The following is a 19,967-nucleotide window of genomic DNA, read 5'->3' as shown; positions in this document are numbered from 1 at the left end:
AGCAAGGTGACCCAGGAAAGCGGCTTCTGTTCTTGTAGAAAGAACTGAGCACACAGGCAAGAAGAAAGGTGAGTCCCAGGTACCTACAAAGAAACCTCTACAGCTGACACTTTCAACGATTGAAGGCGAGGGAAGGAAAAGCGGTCTGGTCTCGGCACCCTTACTGTGTATAGTACTGGCCAAGACGTCGAGAAAGGAAAACCCATGGAAAGGGAGAGGAATGAAATCAGGCATGCCTATGGCCAATACAGAGGCTATCATGAAAACTCACAGAGCATTCCATATTTTTGGTTTGGAGTTTTTTTTTCTTCTAAGAAAGAACGTGAAGTGGGCTGAGGGGTATGGGAGGAGTTGGGGGAAGGGAAAGAATATCACCAAAATATATTGAGAGAAATTTTCAAAATCAAAAACATTAAAAAAGGAAATTAAGTCTATACAGAGATGACATTATCTTTGGAGAAAGAACTATGGAGTCTACTGAAAAAATACCTAAAACCAGTCATTTCAACAAGGTCACAGGTCACAAAACAACGGACGGTTACCCTCATCTTTGTATAGGGAAATGGAAATTAAAAGTACAATTTATGGGCTGGTCAGATGGCTTGGCAGTTATGAACACTTGTTCATAGAAGACCTAGGATCAAGAGGATCCTAGAGACCCACATGGTGGCTTACAAGCATCTGTCACCCTCTTCTGGTCCGTGCAGACACATGCAAAACACTCATATACATTAACAATGACAATAAAAGAACATTACACATTTAAAAACCCTACATTGTATAATAGCTCAAGAAAAATATTTAGATATACTTTACAAAACAAGGGTGGGACCTATATAATGAAAGAAATCAAAGAAAACCTAACTAATTGTAAACAGCACACATGCAAATGGGTCGTAACACAACATACCAAATGAACATGCCACATCTCCTAAAATGCTGCAATTTTCTTTTTTAGTTTTTCGAGACAGGGTTTCTCTGTGTTACATTCCTAGCTGTTTTGGAATTAGCTCTTGTAGACCAGGCTGGCCTTGAACTCACAGAGATCTGCGAGCCTCTGTCCCCAAAGTGCTGGGATTAAAGGTGTGTGCCACCACCGCCCAGTTTATGCAATTTTCTTAAACATCTAAGAGTTTTATGTTTTTTTTTTTTCTAGGCAGGCTCAGAGATTCCCCAGAATTCTCAACTTCTTGTTAAATGCAGGCCCCCATCTGGTAAACAGCCACATAGTCTCCTTTAACGTTGTTTGAAGTTTCAACATAAATATGACAATTGAAAATTGCTTGAACCTTGGGCCGGGCGGTGGTGCACACCTTTAATCTCAGCATTTGCAAGGCAGAGGCAGGCAGACCTCCGTGAGTTTGAGGCCAGCCTAGGCTATACGAGCGAGTTCCAGGACAGCTCCAAAGCTACAGAGAAACCCTGTCTCAAAAAAAAAAAAAAAAAAAAAACAACAAAAAACAGAAAATTCCCTTAACCTCTGTAATTTTGGTTTTACTTTTACTATTAACAGTTTAAAATTAGTCTTTTTGTCCATCCCACACCCCAAAAGATTTCCATTTTACCATGTATAAAAAAATAAATGTATAGCTACATAATGGCTTTTTGTTGTTGTTATTAACTTGAAGATAATTCTAACAGCCTTAAACCTTTTTGAACATTGCTATTCCGGGTAGAATCCGCCTGTGCGAGTAACTGAACAAAGAAGGTCTAGAAGCCTGTCTAAAGTCAGCACGGGCATCACAAACCACCTAAAGTTGGTTCTCAGGCATCCATTCCTAAAATGCACTGTGATGACCAGGTGTGTGGTGTGCGGTGGCCAAGAGCTGCCTGAGAACTTGGTGCATAGTCCCCGCCCTGTCCTGGTACCCCAAGATCAAAGCCAACAGCAAACGGCCGGGCTCTAGCTATGACAGCTTACGCGTAGTTCGCATCCAGTGGAGCAGTGCCGGGACATCTGCTGGAGCCGTAGCACCGAGCAGCTGAAGCACAGCTCGGCGAGCGGAGCCAAAGTCCATGCCGCAGCCAGCAACCACAACACGAACACGTTCGCACTGAGCACGCGCAGACAGAACCCGCGCTCGCCGCGACCCCGCCCTCCGTGGAGACGTCACTCAAGAGGGCCGAGCCGCTAAGCCCCGCCCCCTCGGGGGATTCCCGTCTCTGGCGGCTGCGGAAGCCCCGAGCCTCGCCCCCTCGCCGGGTCCCCCTGCACACTGTCGCCTAGTCGCTCTTTCTCCAGGTGGCTCTTCGAGTCCTGACTGTCCCCCGAGATAGCACCCGGAGATGGCTGGTTTCGCCGCTAGCCGGCCGCCGCAGTGACGTACAGGTAGCATACTAAGGTCAAAGGTCAGCCCCAGCAAAGAACGCCCCTCAATCCTTAGCGTAGGTGGCCGCCGGAACGCGGCTTTGTGCCCCGGAAGCGGAAGTGTGTTTTCTCCACGAAGGGCTGGCCCACGCTGAGTGATGACGTCTCCTCATTGGGCGGAAGGTTCGGTGGCTGTCGTCGGTGTTCCAGCTGGTGGGAGTTGGCTTCTCGGTGCTGGGCGCTGGGCCCCTGGTGTCTGTAGCTGGGAAGTTGGGCTGCGGGGTCGTCCCTGTCCTTCTGCTTCCAGTGTTCCTGGGTGTCATTCTGCGGCGCGGGGCCTCGCCACGGACTCGCCGGCCCTGGGGGGGCCACGGCTTTAGTGGTGCCTTTCGCGGTGAGTGTGGGAGTTTTCCTCGCTCTGCGCTGCTGAGAAAGTAGCCGGGGCAGCCGGACCCCTAGTTTGGGCGGGACGCTTCTGCGGGAGTTTTCCCTCGTCGCCGCAGGCTGCGATCGCCGAGGCGGAGGTGCCCCAACACTTTTATCTCTTGTCCTCCGTCGCAAGTTTTACTAAAGGATGCGCTGTTTACCCTTTTAATTTGTCTTCAGATTTATCCGAGCCAAATAAGATGTAAGCATTTGTAGTCTCGATGGCTTTCCTGAACTTAGATGAGGCTACTTGCTCAAAGCCTTCTGATGTGTACCAGATTTTGTTTTCCTTTTAGTTCTTAACATATTGTTATTTCTGCACGTAGTAGATCTTGGCCTAATGAATAAGATAGTTCAGTGACAAAGATAAAATATAGTGACGATTTTGTTTTTTATTAGTTTACAGTACTGACAATGCTTTTGTGTTTTGAGACCCCCCCCCCCGCCTCCTTTTTTTTCTTTTTCGAGACAAGGTTTCTCTGTGTAACAAACCTGACTGTCCTGGAACTCACTTTGTAGACCAGGCCGACTTTGAACTCACTGAGATCCATCTGTCAGTGCCACCACCTCTAAGTATATATAGATTTTCTTGTTGCTAGTCTTCACTTAGTTGTTATGTATGCATTTGAACAAAATGTTTACAGGTAAGATGTAAGGATAAAGTAATGAAGGACAGAAGCCCCAACAGAAATGCTAGAAGTACAGGGGAGGAAAAAGTCGATAAATAATATATTATAGCATGACGAATAATGACACACTCTAGTTAGGCATGAAGAGGTATGGGATAGCTAGGCGGTGGTGGCGCACGCCTTTCATCCCAGCGCGGGAGGCAGAAGCAGGTGAATCTCTGGGAGTTCGAGGCCAGCTGGTCTACAAGATCTAGTTCCAGGACAGGCACCAAAGCTACAGAGAAACCCTGTCTCATAAGAGGTATGGGATGAAAGTTAATTGCTCCTTAAGAGATTTGTCTGAACTACTTGCTGTTGAAATCAAGTGTCTATTTCCTAACAGGCTTAAGAGGATGGAAGAGAGTTAGGTAGCACGTTTAGTACAATTGCTAGGACAAATCAGTAGTGGTCCAAAAGAAGAGGGAGACATTCCCTAAAACCTATGCACCTCGACTTTTTGAGTCTGAATAGTCTTTTCTGACTTAATAAAGAGTACTATACAAGGCGTGCTCCCGTAACTTTCTGTGCCTGCCATGGTAGCTTTTATCGCTTTTAAGGGTAGATTTTTTTTTTTGTCAGTGTGCTTTTGGAATAAAAACTTTTAGTCTCTTGGGATGCTTTTGTTTTGGTTGATCTGCTCTTACATTTGCCCCTTATTGCGAGAATGCATGCTCTTCATCAGTTCCCCTTGAGAGTGTTCTCACCTACATGTGTTGTGTTCATGCATTATTCCCACAAGCCATGCCTTTCTTTCCCCTAGCCTTCAATTTGAGAGTTTTGCACTTTCTGCGGACTCAGTTGGCCCAAAGCAAGTTCACTGCTTCCATCTCCCATTTTCCACCAGGTTATGTAGTATATATGTTGAAATGTATAGAAGCAGTGTGTTTTTGTTGTGTAATGTGTATGTTCAATTTTTAAAAAGACTAAGCCACATGTGCCTGGCTGCTTTGTAGGCTGGGAAATAATTTGAGCACAGGAATTGGAGGTGAGCCTGGGCATCATTATCAGTGCCCCACTCCTAAAATATACAACAAAGCAGTGTAATAAAAGGAACACTAATGTAGACATTTTACTTAAGTTGTAGGACATTATGAATAACTAAGACTCTTGGATTTTTTTTTCCTGTATTGCTCTTTCTAACTTTCAGAGCCGCTTCTCTTTGCTCCCATCCATTGGCTAATGCTGTTGTTAGCCGCCTGGCTATTCAAACTGAAAACGCTGGAATAACTTTTGCCTTCTTCATTATCTTTTTACAACCGTTTGGTCAGTCAGTCCTGTAGACTGTCTCGTGTATTTTTGTTGTTGTTCAGGAGCACTTTCATTTCTCTTGGAAGCTTTGGGATTATGGCTAGTACTTGTAGATTGGTGCCTCTCGGGTTTTTCTCCAGTGGATGCATTTGCTGTTGTTTCCAAAGATGTTTTTATTCCGTATATTCGGGTACATATGTTTATGTGTGTACGTAAAGTTTTTGTTTTCCTTTTTGAGACTAGATCTTAATATGTTGCCTTGGCTGACCTTGGAGCCATGGTCTCAAGCGATCTTCCTGGTAAAATAAAATATACCTGTAATGTTCCTCTGCGTAAGATATTTTAAAAGTTGAGGACAAGCTGGGCTATTGTGGTGCACGACTTACTCAGCACTGAAGAGGCAGAAGCAAGCAGATATGTTCGAGTTCGAGACCAGCCTGGTCTACAGAGTGAGTTCCAGGACAGCCAGGGCTACAGAGAGAAACCCTATTTTGAAAACAAAACAAGCAAAACATTGAAGACAGTTTCATTCCTGTTTGATTTGAGGAATGTTGCTGAGGCCAGACCTGGCTGTGCCTAATCAAGAGTTTAGATAAGACTACTTCTCTAAAACATTTTATTATATTTTTCCTGGAGACTCTGCCTGAGGATTTTATTTTGAGCTGATAGGCGTTGTAGAAATGTAACCACTGTAACCTTACTTGTGCTGTGCCTCCCTCCCCTTTTCCTTTTTGCCCCATCAGTGCTTTCTTCAGTTTCAAAAGCGACAACTATTTCCAAGGTTTTTTGTGTTTTGTTTTGTTTTTGCAGTTTTTGTTTTCAGTTTTCCTTTTGGCAGTATTTTGTTCTTGTAGGGTTTTTTTTTTCCTCTTTTCTTTTCCTTTCTTACCTGCCCCCCTTTTCCTTTTTCTTTTTTTCACAGGATCTTACTGTGTAGCCCTGGCTGGCCTAGTACTTGTTATTTAGACCACACATGTAGATCACCAAGGTCTTCTAGGAGTCTCCCATCCAAAATAAAAGCTGTGCACTGCTATACTCACCCTTTTGTTTTTGTTAGTTACTATTCTCGTTGTTTATTGGGTGTGGTATGGGGAAGGGAGGGAGGTATATGTTTATGTGTTTGAGCATTTGTATATGTGTCTGCAGGTCTGAAGAAGAAACTAGAGGAGAATGTTGGATATGTTCCTTCTTGCCTAACTCCTACCTAACAGGTCTTTTTTTCTTTTTATTGTAAAATCTTTTTAAAGTTATTTTTTAATTTTTGAGATTATAATATAATTTTTTAATTTTCCCCTTCCCTTTCTTCCCAATAAACCCTCCTATATACCCTTGCTCACTTTAAAATTCATGGTTTTTTATTAACTGTTGTTACATACATGTATGTATGTATTTCTAAATACATAAATACAAATACACCCTTCTCAGTCTATATATGACTTGTATGTAGGTTTTCAGGGCTGACCATTTGGTTTCAGATAACCAGTTGGTGTGTTCGTCCATGAGGAAGGCTGTTTCTCCTACTCTGAGCATTCCTTAGTTTCCTATAATTGCTGTGTAAAGTTGAGGCCAGCTGAAAGCTGTTGGTTACTGCAGGGTATGTGTGCCACTACTGCACCCTTGCTGTATCGTTGTACCATTCCAGTTGCTCTGCTTGATACAGTCATAGCTGGGTAGGACCGCTGGTCGCTTCCCTCCTTTTGAAGCTTGCATGGAGCCCTCTGCTACCAAAAAAGCTAGTCTTCGGGGAGGGAGATTTCTGCTCCGAGGTCTTTGGGCCCTGTGTCTGAACTATGTAGTGTTTTCATTAATAGGGACTTGCTTTCTGCTTCTGGAGCGGCGGGGGAGCAACCAAGGGCGATAGCAATAGCCCTTCATGTAGACTTAATTATATTGTAGTTTTTTTCTTTTGTTTTTAGGTAGAGTGTTAATAGTATGACTTCTTTCAAGCACCCTTATTTTGGTTGTTTTACCCTCCTGTGTAGTTCGAATTCTGATTGGTCTTAATAATAAAAACCTGGAGTCAGATATTAGGTGGTGAAAGCTGAGACCAGAGAAACAGTGCAGCCAGCCTTTTACCTCTACCGAATCTTCAGACTGCACACTCAGACTACATCTGAGCTCCTGTCTCTTCCCGCCTTATATTCCTCTCTCCACCCAGCCATATCACTCCTGTCTCCACCTCCCTAAATTCTGTCATTAAAGGCATATGAATGCCAAGTACTGGAATTAAGGTGTGAGCCACCACTGCCTGGCTGTTTCTCTTTTAGACTGGATTGTTTTTATGTAGCCCTGGGTGGCCTTGAACTCACAGAGTTCCTCTGGCTGGGTTTAAAGGTACACACCACCCTGCCTGACCTCTATGTCTTAGCTCTGCCCTCTGATCTTCAGGCAACTTTATTTGTTAGATTACAAACAAAATATCACTACACTCCTGTCTGTCCTCTGTATTTATCCCCCTCCTCTACCTAATTAGAATCCTGTCCTATTTTTCCTCTCCCCTGCCCTCTGATCACTTTTACCCTGTCTCTACTCCTTCCCCACCCCACAGTGAGCCCTTTTCCCTTTCCTGGTTTCTGCACACTTTAGGCTGTGTCCACCTTGTTTTTTGAGATAGGGTCTCTTGCTGGCCTGGCACTGGCCAAGTAGGATAATCTGGCTGGAAGCCCCTGAGTTCTGCCTGTTTCCACATCCCCAGCACTGAGATTGTGTGTATGTGTAAACCACGCCTGGCTATTTTATGTGGGTTCCTGGAATTAAATCCAGGTCTTTGTGTATAAAAAGGCACTTCAGTGGCTGAGCTGTCTACCTAGATTCTTTAGACAACTTTAGTAAATCAAAATATTGTTGCTGGACATGATTAAACAAAATCTCAATTACTCTTGATTCTTGACTATATTTTTACCAAGAGTTTTAAGATATGAAAAAAGGTTTGGACTCAAGTCCTCATGATTGCGTAGCAAGCACTTTTCCATGTGAGCTCTCTCTCCCACCAACTTCATAGGCTAATGCAAGAAAAAGTAGAGAGGACTTCAGTTAGGCTAGGCATGATAATGCAGCCTGTAACACCAGCATTTAGAAGAGACCTAGGCAAAGGGTCAACCTGGGCTACAGAACAGGCTCTGTTTTAAAAGAGAAGGGTATTCCATCCCCCAGAGCCCCATCCATCCTCTGGAGTTTTCCTCAGATTTCCTTAATAAATCCATGCTTGCTCTGAAAATAAATACAACTTTAAATGATAATGAGGTGTCTGGGAAATGGCTCAATGCCTAAGAGCATGTGCTATGCGAACTTGAGGATCTGAGTTTAAATCCCCGGTACCCACGTGAAAGCTGTGTGCGCCTGCACACCAGCAGTGAGAGGGCCAAAATGGTGGGCCTCAGGTTTAGTTACAGCCCCAGTCCCAAACATCACATGTTCTTGCTCATCTAAGGCTTACAGCTCCAGATCTTCAGATGAGTTGTAGACTACCGAGTGAGTGCTGGGAATTAAACCCAGAATGTCTGCAGGAGCTAGTGTTCTTAACCTGTAAGCCACCTCTCCAGCCCCTAGATTCTAACTTTTTAAGATGGAGGATGTTCTTTTTATGATGTCACCTTAAGTTCATTGTGGTGACACAGATAGGACGAGTCACTACTGATAGCAGTGATGAAAGGTGACGAGTAGAAGCATCCCACTTCTTCCATGAATTGACTCAGTTTATTGGATATGGGATAAGAAATAAATCTTGAATCTTTTCCATGAAGTAGTTGCTCTTTGAGGTTAGACAACCATGTAACTTAAAAAAACAAGAACCTTTGCTCAAGGTAAGCAAAACTTCTCATTTTCATCATGCCAGCAATAATTTAAAAATTTTAATTTAAATTTTTAATTTTTTTTAAGACAGGGTTTCACTGTATCACCCTGGCTGACCTCCAGTTCAGAGATCTGTCTACCCCTGTCTCTTCTGTGGATTAAAGGACTGACTATACCACCATGTCCAGCTTTAATATTTATTTATTCATTTTTGGTTTTTCGAGACAGGGTTTCTCTGTAGCTTTGGAGTCGGTCCTGGAACCAGCTCTGGTAGACCAGGCTGGCCTCGAACTCACAGAAATCCTCCGCCTCTGCCTCCCAAATGCTGGGATTAAAGGTGTGTACCACCACTCCTGGAAATAGTCATTATTTTTAATTTTTAAATTACGTAATTTTGCTTGAGTTTGAATGTAATGTTTTCTAATTAGCCTGAGATATTTCCTTTCTGTAATAGATCCTGAATTCATTTTCTTTTCCTGTATGTTTAACTCACCTAAGTTCAGTCTCTTAAATCTCCCTCTGGCAGATACATTAGCTCTTTTCTTACTGTTTTCCTTTTGAATTAACCTTTTTATTTCATTTTTTTATGTTTGTGGAGTTTTTTGCTTACATGTATGTCGGTGTACCACATGCATGCCTGGTGGTGGAAGAGGGGACCAGAAGATTCCCTAGCACTGGAGTTACAGGCAGTTGTGAGCTGTGTTGTCAGCTGCCATGTGGGTGCTGGGAACTGAACCCGGAATAGTGGTCAATGCCTTATCTTTAGCCCCTTATTTTTTTTAAAGGATTTATTTTTATTATTTATGTGTATGAATCTGTGTAAATGTTTGCCATTTGTGTGAGCACAGGTGTGTGGGAGTCACAGGAGGGCACCTGACTCCCTTGGAACTGGCTTTAGGTGTGAACGAGGAATCAAGTCTTCCAGAAGAGCAATAAGTTTTAACTGCTGAACCATCTCTCCAGTCTATTTTTCTTTTTTCTCTTTTCCTCCATTCCTCTTCCCTTCCCTCCCCTCTTCTCTCTCTCTCTGTCTCTCTTTTTGAGATTGGGTCTCTCTAGCCCTGCCTTCCTGAAACTCTCTACATAGACAGGCTGGCCTTGAACTCACAGAGCCTTTACCTCTGGAGTGCTGGGATTAAAGACGTGCACCACTATGCCCAGTTTTGTTTTGTTTTTTGTCTTATTTTTAGTATCTTGTAAACCCCGCCAAATGGAATCAAGTCTAGAAATCTCCAAAAGACTGCCAAAATAATTATTTTAAACAGTTATCTTTTGGCCAATATTGTTTATGGACTGTTTCCAAAGCCTTTAAAAACTGTATGGCACTCTCTTGACTAGGATACCTTGTCACCCACCACCCCTATGGCTATCCCATGTTTGTATTTCTGCTCTTTCCATTTCACAGCTATCAAATTCCCTTTTGCCGGCTTTCCTACCTATTTAGCCTGCCCATATTCAGGAATTGTAGGAATTAGCTCAGACAAATTACAGAGGCTGACAAGTCTAAAGTTCGACAAGTTGAAGCCAATGCTGTAGTTGCAGTCCAAAGACTAGCATGACAGGCTGCAAACCAAAGATGCAGGAACTGGGTTCTACTTCATAGTCAGGAAGAGGAATTTGTTTTGGCATTTATTTTGCTGTTCATTCATGGACCTTGCCTTACTAGCTAGTAACTAAAGCTTGTTTGGGGCTGGCAGTATTCATATTTACTTACTTCTGTGAGTTCTATCATCCTTATGTGAAGCAGTCTGTATACTTTTATATCTATCTGTATTCTTTTATAAAACTATACCTTTATTCTGTTTTTGTTTTAGAGTTTCTCATGTAACCCACTCTGCCCTCCATCTCCTGCTCCCGTGTTTTCAAGTGCTAGGATTTCAGAAGTGTACCTCCTGCCTGGCTTAAGGGAAAGGAATTTTGAGGTTACTGTATTTTGGAGTTAAGAACTCAGGAAATCGGCCGGGCGGTGGTGGCGCACGCCTTTAATCCCGGCACTCGGGAGGCAGAGGCAGGCGGATCTCTGTGAGTTCGAGGCCAGCCTGGTCTACAAGAGCTAGTTCCAGGACAGGCTCCAAAACCACAGAGAAACCCTGTCTCGAAAAACCAAAAAAAAAAAAAAAAAAAAAAGAACTCAGGAAATCAGCTGGACAGTGGTGACACACATCTTTAATCCTAGTACTTGGGAGCAAGAGGCCAGCCTGACCTACAGAGCGAGTTCCGAACAGCCAGAGTTACACAGAGAAACCCTGTCTCAGAGAAAAAAGAGATCAGGAAATCACTTTAGAATGGGAAGAGTAATTATTTCCTTGGTGGTTAGAAGTATTAAAATGAAGTATTGTTATTTTTATTTTTGAGACAGGGTCTCATTATATAGCCTCAGCTGGTCTGGAACTCTCTGTAGAACCGACTGGCTTCTAACTCAAAGAGGTCTATTTCTGAGTCCCAAGTGCTGGGATTAAAGGAATTATTTAGCAGGTGACTGTCAGTGTAGTTAATGACTCAGCGATTGATTTGTTTGGGGCTAGAAGAGTTAAGCAATTTATGAATTAAGGTTAAGTTTTCCTTTTGCTTTTTCTTTCTACTTAAAAGTCAAATTCAAAATAGCTCAGAGTCCTTGAGGTGGAAATTCAGCACCATTTCTGGAGAGTTTGCTTCCCCTGTTATCTACAGTGGACATGGTGTAGCATTCAGTTACTCATACTCAAGAGCATGTGCCAAAAGAAAACACAGTTATTAAAGATCATATTGTTATTGCCTCAGCAGATGTTATTTGATGTGTTATCTTTTATTTATTTTATTTTATTTTTTAGAGACAGGGTTTCTCTGTAGCTTTGGAGCCTGTCCTGGAACTAGCTCTTGTAGACCAGGCTGGCCTTGAACTCACAGAGATCCTCCTGCCTCTGTCTTCCAAGTGCTAGGATTAAAGCCATGTGCCACCACTGCCTGGCTTATTGACATTTTAAATCTGACGATTTATGTATAAGATTCTCTAGATATTTAAATGTAAAGCATCATAATCAAGTAGACGTTTTATCTTTCAGATATGCATGTATTAAAGTTGCAGGTTGAGGTTATAGAAGCGTATAAATAACAGTATTTAAATTTTGAGTACTTTAATTTGAATTTAAGTATTCTTTTTCTTCAGTTAGGACTTAATGTGAAATGGTTTTCAATTTATGTTTTCTTTCCTTTCTAGAGTTCTCTTAAGTACATCTTAAAACCTTCAAGATGGTTCTAGCAGATCTTGGAAGAAAAATAACATCAGCATTACGCTCATTGAGCAATGCCACCATTATCAATGAAGAGGTATGAAAATACAGTGTAATACATTTGTGTGCCATGTTACTAGGATGGGAGAGCGGGACTAAATAATGATCTTTAGAGTTGTGATTTAATTTGACGTAGATGTAATACTGTAAATATTATAACAGTAAGAAGTGCCTTTCACTGAAAAGTAATTTACCCTGTTATTTCACACACACACACACACAAACACACACACACACACACACACACACACACACCTGCCCCGAGACAGGGTGTCTCTGTGTCACGGTCCTAGCTGTCCTGAAACTAGCTCTTGTAGACTAGGCTGGCCTTGACCTCAGAGATCTGCCTAACTCTGCCTCCCATTAAAGTTGTCCTCCACCACCAACCTGGCTTCACTTTTTTTTTTTAAACTTAAATTTTTTATTTTAACTATGTGTATGTCTGTATGAGGTTATGTGCGCACCAGTGCAGGTGTGCAGGGAAAGTTTAAGTATCGGAGCTCGAGAGCTGCTCCACGTGCTAGGACTCAGACTGGGGTCTTCTAGAGGAGCAGCAGGTGCTCTTGGCCACTGAGCCCTCTCTCCTGCCATTGTTTCACCTTGATAGTCAGAACTTAAATCACAACTTAAATTGTTGCTTAGTCTTATAACCCACACTAACTAAAACAACAGCTTTTTGAGCAATGTTTAATGTTCTATAGCCTTTATTCTTATTCTGGTAGAGAAACAGGACTGAGAAAGATGACAAATCCTACATTTGGTGCACAGAAAGTTGAGACAGGAGGATCTCAGTTTATGAGTTCAAGATAAGCTTATTTATTATGCATACAACATTCTGTTTTCATGTAGGTCTACACACCAGAAGAGGGCACCTGATCTAATTATAGATAGCTATGAGCCGCCATGTGGTTGCTGGGAATTGAACTCAGGACCTCTGGAAGAAGAACCAGTGCTCTTAACCGCTGAGCCATCTCTCCAGTCCCGAGACTTTTTTTTAAAGCATTCCCATCTTTCCACACACTTCCCCCCAAAAAAATAGAGACAAAGGAAGTCAGGAGTGATGACACATGCTTCTAGTCCCAACACTTAGAAAGTAGAGGAAAGAGGATAGAGAAGTTCAAGGCCAGCCATGGCTTTATAGTGAGACACTGTCTCAGAGGGCTGGGGGACTGGGTAAGTCAGTGTGTGAAGTACTTGGTGGAAGTGGAACAACCATTTCTGAGTTGACAGGTTTTCTAGCCTTAGTGTTCCACTAGCAAATTAACCAGACCATCTCTCTGGTGGACAATCAATTCTAGACAGTACCCCTTGATGAGGGCTGGAGAACCCTCATAGGTCTCTGGAGGGCATACGAAGGACAGTTCTATTTGAAGACCTGTATTTACAGGCATTTTGCTGGCACAAAGGTCAAGCAGTGAGCAAAACAGACAGAAATTCTTCCTCTTATGCAGCTTATTTTCTACTGTGCATGTTCCTGTTTGTGTGAGCAGCTGAAGCTTTATTTTTTCTCACAGTGCTTATAGTTCATGACCTTCTAATCACAGTGCCTGCATCTCCACACTCTTGTGATAGGGAATTTTCAGTGGAAAATAGACCCCTTTTCTACTTTATTCCTCTTGATATATAGGAATTGAAAGACTAGGAGTTGCCTTCTGTTTTCCATACTGCTCCAATTAGGAAAAGCATATGCTGCAAATATAGGTATCAAAATTCTTCAGTGATTTAGGAAACACTGTGGGCAATATCTGTTGTTCCTTTGGTATTGTTTTTTTATTACTAATGCTTTAATAAGAACAAAATTGTGATGATCAATACTTGGTTATTAATACCTGTGTAAAACTAAATGCCGTGCCTTATTTTGATAGAATGAGCAGATATTTAATAATAATTTTTCTCTAAAGGTAATGGAAAATCTTATTTCTTCTCCAGTAGTATTGCTATGTCTTTATTAACTAGTGCATGATACGTGATCAGCTTTTTATGTTGCTGAAGTAAAACATTAAGCATATTTCAATTTTATTTATTTTCAGGTATTAAATGCTATGCTAAAAGAAGTATGTACAGCATTATTGGAAGCAGATGTTAATATTAAACTAGTGAAGCAATTAAGAGAAAATGTTAAGTAAGTTGAATTAATTGTGTAAAAACTAAGTTTGGTTTACTGGGATTGAGGAGGTAATTAGGAAAGTTTGCTTTATTATGAAATACTTCTGTATGGCACTGGAACGATTTAGAACTGTGTCAAAAAACTGCCTGTGGAGATGGCTCATGCCTGGGAGACTGAGACAAAAGAAATTCCATGAGTTCAAGGCTAGCCTTGGTTATATAGTGAGTCTCGGGTCAGCTGTGACGGGAAGATTTAGATGGAGGGAAGAGAAGAAGGACTGTATATCTCCATAATGATGGTGAACATGCCAAGGATAACTTCATCGCATTGCAGATTTTCTTCTGTCGTCTTTATTTGAGTGGGTTCAGTCATTTATTATGGTTAGGATATGATTTTATTGTAAGAGCTTTTTAACAGTTCGGTTTCTTCATGCAGTTGTGGTAAGATTGAATGAGTAGCCTTCTTCGTGAGTGAAGAATTATATTCTTTGTCCTCCATTTCTCTGTTCCTGTTTGAAGGAGTACTGTGTGGTCTTTGTTACTGTATCCATTGGGGAAGGCATAAGAACCATATAGGCCCTCTATTAATTTCTTGAATCCTAATCCTAGCATTCCTTCTTTCTAAACTGATAGTGTGGGAGAAGATACAGAACTACTAGCATTTAAGAATTTAGAACTAGAAAGTCAGTGTGATTCTCTGTATAAAATTTACAAGCTTCAAGAATAATACATTAATATTTTATAGTTATAACCAGAGAAATTAGTATTTATGCATTGAACTGAAAGCTTTTTTTTTTTTTGTTTTTTCGAGACAGGGTTTCTCTGTGGTTTTGGAGCCTGTCCTGGAACTAGCTCTTGTAGACCAGGCTGGCCTCGAACTCACAGAGATCCGCCTGCCTCTGCCTCCCAAGTGCTGGGATTAAAGGCATGTGCCACCACCGCCCGGCTCTGAAAGCCTTTAAAACTAACCAGAGTTTTACATCTAGTATTTTATGGTACAGCTTTTTGTGTTATAATCTTATGAATTTATAATAATTATGTGAATGCTAATTAGACTATTAATTTGAATGATTGAATACCTTTATATTCTATGGGATAGAAATACTTTCAGATTATCTTAACTGACTTTTCTTCTTCTTACCCCACTTGTCACTTATGAAGGTCTGCAATTGATCTTGAAGAAATGGCATCTGGTCTGAACAAAAGAAAAATGATTCAGCATGCTGTATTTAAAGAACTTGTAAAGGTAAAAATGTTTGAAAATTATGAGACTATCAACTCAATGAATAAAATTTTATAGGATTTTAAATGAGCATGGCTTTTGAGTCCCTTCTAATATATCTTATGGACAGTTCATCTGTATGGAAATATAAATTTGAACCGGCAAGATGCTTTTCTGTTGAAGGTGTCTCCTGCTAAGGCTTAACAGCCTAAATTTGATCCTGTGTGGTGGAAGGAGAGAACCGACCCCTCTAGTTGTTCCTAACTTTGATCCTGTGTGGTGGAAGGAGAGAACCGACCCCTCTAGCTGTTCCCTGACTTTGATCCTGTGTGGTGGAAGGAGAGAACCGACCCCTCTAGCTGTTCCTGGCTTTCACATGTGTGGTGGAAGGAGAGAACCGACCCCTCTAGCTGTTCCCTGACTTTGATCCTGTGTGGTGGAAGGAGAGAACCGACCCCTCTAGCTGTTCCTGGCTTTCACATGTGTGGTGGAAGGAGAGAACCGACCCCTCTAGCTGTTCCCTGACTTTGATCCTGTGTGGTGGAAGGAGAGAACCGACCCCTCTAGCTGTTCCTGACTTTCACATGTGTGGTGGAAGGAGAGAACCGACCCCTCTAGCTGTTCCTGACTTTCACATGTGTGGTGGAAGGAGAGAACCGACCCCTCTAGCTGTTCCTGACTTTGATCCTGTGTGGTGGAAGAGAACCGACCCCTCTAGCTGTTCCCTGGCTTTCACATGTGTGTCATGAGACACGAGCACAGACACATACACACACACACAGAAAAAACAATGTCAGAAGGAAAATAAATGGGAGAGCTTTTTAACTTTTCTGAAAATGGGCTATTTTAAAAAATATTTGTGTGTGAGCCTGGCAAGATAGCTCAGCAGTTAAGAGCACTTGTACTTTTTCAGAGAACCCGGGTTCAGTTCCTGCCATCCACATGGTTCACAACTCCAGGGGATCTGATGCTTTCCTCTGGCCACCACAGGCACCACATGGTACATACATACATGCAGACAAAACACACATAAAATGAATAATATAAAAAACTAATAGCAAGAGCCGGGAGGTGGTGGCACACATCTTTAATCTCAGCCTTGAATGGCAGAGGCAGGCGGATCTCTGAGGTTGTGGCCAACCTAGTCTATAGATAAGTTCCAGAATTGCTAGAGCTATGCAGAGATACCCTGTTTTGAAAAAAAAAAACAAAACAAAAAAATTAATAAAAAGCAAAATAGATAAAAATTGTTTGAAAAAATGTTTTTGTACAAATGTGTGTGTTTGTCTGTGGATATGAGCATGTGATTTCTAGTGCCTGCATGTGTCACAGGCTTTGGATTTCCCTGGAGCTGGAGTTACAAGTGGTTGTGAGTTACCTAATGTAGGTGCTGGGAAACGAAGTTGAGTCCTTTGTAAGAATTATCCTCAACTCTGGAGCATCAAGAACTAAATTGGGAAGCATTTGTTGTAGCTTTTTTATTCTAGGTAGTATGCCAGGTGGACAGCAGAGATCACACTGGTTCTTATCTCAGAGAAGCTTATGGCCTAGAGCAATATTTATGTAAGCAAAGTTAAAACTGTTTGATAGTAATACTAAAGCATTATTTACTCCAGTGTGACCTGCTGGGGATTGAATTTAGAAACTCGCACATGTTAAACACGTTAAACACATGCTGTGTCATCGAGCTATGCCTCTAGCTTCCGCTCTTTGCCGCATTTGTACAGCCTGACTGTTGTTTGATTTAACCAGTAAAGACTTGGGAGCTAGATGCTGGAGTGTAAGCCTGCTAGCTCAGAGAGGCAGAGAAAGTGCCCAGCTTACGTTCTTCAGCCAACTTTCCAGAAACCACCTCTTTTTTCCTGCAGCATCTCAAGCTGCATGTTCCTCCCTTCTACTTTCTGTGCGTCTCTTGCTCTTAGTCCTCCTGACACCCCTCCTATTCGCTATGGTTTTCTTCTTAACAATTCTGTGTTCACTTGTCTGCTGGTTGCTTGTTCCGCCTCTTGACCTATGGTTGACTTTTTTAAATCCTGTTTACAATATTCAAACAGAAAAGGTGTGTGCTAGAGCTGAGCTATGCCACAGTTAGAAACAGGTTTTCCAGTAAATAACACAATCTTGGGGTTCGTGGTATGATTGGATATTCTGCAACATGACAGCTTGCTGTTGTGAATCAAGACAGTAACACCAGCTAATCATGGTGGCACATGCCCTTAATCCCATTACTTCCTCCCTAGATCTGTTGAGCAGAGGGACTCTTCTCTACATTTTCTTCCATTCTTTAGACATCATGGCAGATCGCTCAGATGTCTATTTTTACTGAATAATTTTTAAATAAAACAGGAAGGCAGAGGCAGGTGAATCTCTATGAATTTGAGTCCAGTCAGGCCACATATTGAGACTGTCACAAACAATAAACAAAAAGACAGTAATACCAGCCAGACTGGATTATTAGTGACTGTACACTTCACCAGTAAGCACTTAAAATGCCAGCTTTCACTTAAGGAAATCCTTCCCAAAGCAGTAGATAATTGTGTTAAATTGTGACTATTGATTATGTGTATATCTATTTAAGGTGCTGTGGATGAAGTGGGAAGTGTATGTAAAGTTCGGTGCTTTACTCTCAAATCCTCTTAAAGCTCAGTTGCAAACTAAAGTTCTGCTTGCATAGAGCACCATTTTGTGTGAATGAGAAATAGGCATATAATCTGGTTATTCTGACCTGGATTTAGTTTGGCAGAATTATTTCCCAAAGTGAAATGAACTTGTCACTTTAAGGAAAATAACTGACAATATTGCAGCTGGTGATAAAATTCAAGATGAAATTATCTGTGAAAATATATGAACTAGGGGACCCTAGTTTGAATCTCTAACACCATACAAAAAAAAAAAAGAAGCTATAACTCTAACATGAATTTGAAAGAATCCTGATGCTTTTTTTCCTGATAAAATTAGCACTGATTTTTTTATTCTTTATTTTTTATTTATTTCATTTATTTATTATGTATATAGTGTTCTGCCTGCGTGTATACCTGCAGGTCAGAAGAGGATACCAGATCTCATATATATGGCTGTGACTCACCAAGTGATTGCTGGGAACTGAACTCAGGACCTCTGGAAGAACAGCCAGTGCTCTTAGCCACTGAGCCATATCTCAGCACCTCCCCCGCCCCCCACCCCCTCTTTTTGAGACAGAGTTTCTTGTCAGACAGCCTTGTCTGTCATGGAACTCCCTCTGTAGACCAGGCTGGCCTTGAACTCACAGAGATCTGCCTGCCTCTTCCTCCCAAGTACTGGGATTAAAGGCAAGTGCTATCACCACCCAGCAGAAAAGTCAATATTTTTAATGCTTGATTCACTTCATTACTGAATAATAATGTGAGATTTACATAACTCAATAAACTAGTGTTTAAAGTGACAAAATTCATGGTGTTTGAGAATCATGCACTAGGATAGGTAATATCTATGCTGAGTAAGTAGTGTCAGTTCTAGTACAGCAGACCTGGGGTTTATATGGCTTCAGAGTACACATTGCAGCTACCCTTTCAAATGAGGTGTTAAAGGAATTTTCATACTAGAAGGTTGGAGACTCATTTCAGAGTGTAGGAGGAGGGAAAGATAGATTTTTAAACTGTCCAGTAATAATAGACAGCTGAGTTATTCTGCCATGAGGTATATAGAATAGAGGTGAATGCAGGGCAGCCTTCTATACTGAAAAGATATAGGAGAAAGGAAAGTGTATTTGTTTTAAGACAGATTTTGCCCATTTTAGAAATTTTCCAAAGTTGTTAACATGTTTGGAAAAGGGATAAGAAAGTGTTTTGATTTGTTTTCCCTTCTCTTTACCAGTCTTCCCTGAAACTCATGTATGATACCTTGATGGTGTCGTCTAGATGAGCGTGGCAGACTTCCTCAAGGGTTTAGATATCCTGAACCACGTAGTCTCTATGGCAGCTCTTCAACTCTGCTTTTGGAATGCAAAGGTAGTAAATGAATGGCCATAGCTGTCTTCCACTAAAGGTTTATTTACACCAGGGTTGGCAGTTCACCCTGTAATCCTAGCACTGAGGCACTGTAGCAGGAGTTCTAGGGCACCCTGGGTTTCAAATCAGTCTAGGTTACAGAATGAGAGCTTGTCTAAGACAAATAATAATGGTAATAATGATGATGGTTTATTTTGTAAACATCTGACCGAGAATATTAACAATGATTATAGAGTTATCATGTGCAAATAAGTATTTCAGGCTCCCAATGTATTTAAATTTGAACTGTTTTTGAACAAATGTTTAGAATGCCTTATACTTAGAAAGCATAGTAGCACATGTCTGTAACAGTAGTACTAATAATAATGACATAATAATTCAGGGACCAGAAATTTTTGGCTAGCCTCAGCTACCTAGTGAGTTCAAGACCAAGCTAGGTAACATGAGATTCTCAAAAATGAAACAGAAGATAAGCCTTGTATTTGTTTGGGTACTGTTCCTGTGTGACTCTTTCTTACTAACCCATTGTTGTAAAATTCTGTTTTTCTCCCTTGCTTTCTTTAGATCTTTTGGCATTGGAAACTTTTAATATTTGAATTAGAAGGTATCTTCATGTGCCATTTATTATTTTGCTTCTTATATACGTTTATCAAATTGAAGATGATTACCAGTATGGAAGCCCCTAGACACATGGTTATTGAGCACTTGTAATGTGTCTAGAATGAATTATAAAGTTATTTGAGCAGAAAATACATACTAAGAGGGAGATGGTGATAAACATCAATGGCAGAGTGCCCGCCTTGCTATATGAAGCCCTAGGTTCCATCCCTACTACCAGAATTAGCTTTTCATTTAATTAAACATTTTCTTTTGGGGGAGGTTGTTGGAGACAGGGTTTTCTATGTTGCCCTGGCTGTCCTGGAACTCAGCCTGTAGACAAGG

The 19,967-nt window shown here is 41.4% G+C and overlaps 2 protein-coding genes across 4 annotated transcripts in view; one reads left to right on the top strand and one right to left on the bottom strand.

Annotated features, from left to right (window-relative positions):
* Positions 1 to 2,039, bottom strand: part of LOC121452510 — a 38,014-nt gene extending 35,975 nt beyond the window's left edge. Inside the window, exon 1 of the mRNA XM_041658679.1 lies at positions 1,922 to 2,039. Within this exon, the coding sequence (XP_041514613.1) occupies positions 1,922 to 2,018 (97 nt within the window). The 5' untranslated portion in view covers positions 2,019 to 2,039. The remainder of the gene's footprint in view (positions 1 to 1,921) is intronic.
* A 396-nt stretch (positions 2,040 to 2,435) lies between these two features.
* LOC121452277 (signal recognition particle 54 kDa protein) overlaps positions 2,436 to 19,967 on the top strand; it is a 69,984-nt gene continuing 52,452 nt past the window's right edge. Inside the window, exons 1-4 of one of the 3 annotated variants that reach the window (XM_041658310.1) lie at positions 2,436 to 2,702; positions 11,639 to 11,748; positions 13,742 to 13,833; positions 14,979 to 15,063. In XM_041658310.1, the coding sequence (XP_041514244.1) occupies positions 11,671 to 11,748; positions 13,742 to 13,833; positions 14,979 to 15,063 (255 nt within the window). In that variant the 5' untranslated portion in view covers positions 2,436 to 2,702; positions 11,639 to 11,670. Of the gene's footprint in view, positions 2,703 to 5,831; positions 5,862 to 11,638; positions 11,749 to 13,741; positions 13,834 to 14,978; positions 15,064 to 19,967 lie in introns of those variants that run through there. The other 2 variants (XM_041658307.1, XM_041658308.1) reach the window with 2 other exon arrangements.

This window comes from Microtus oregoni, unplaced genomic scaffold (assembly GCF_018167655.1).
Source record: "Microtus oregoni isolate MIOR12 unplaced genomic scaffold, Mior012 000009F_ref0000495, whole genome shotgun sequence".
Classification (NCBI taxonomy): domain Eukaryota; kingdom Metazoa; phylum Chordata; class Mammalia; order Rodentia; family Cricetidae; genus Microtus; species Microtus oregoni.
This window is presented reverse-complemented; position numbering and strand designations above follow the sequence as displayed.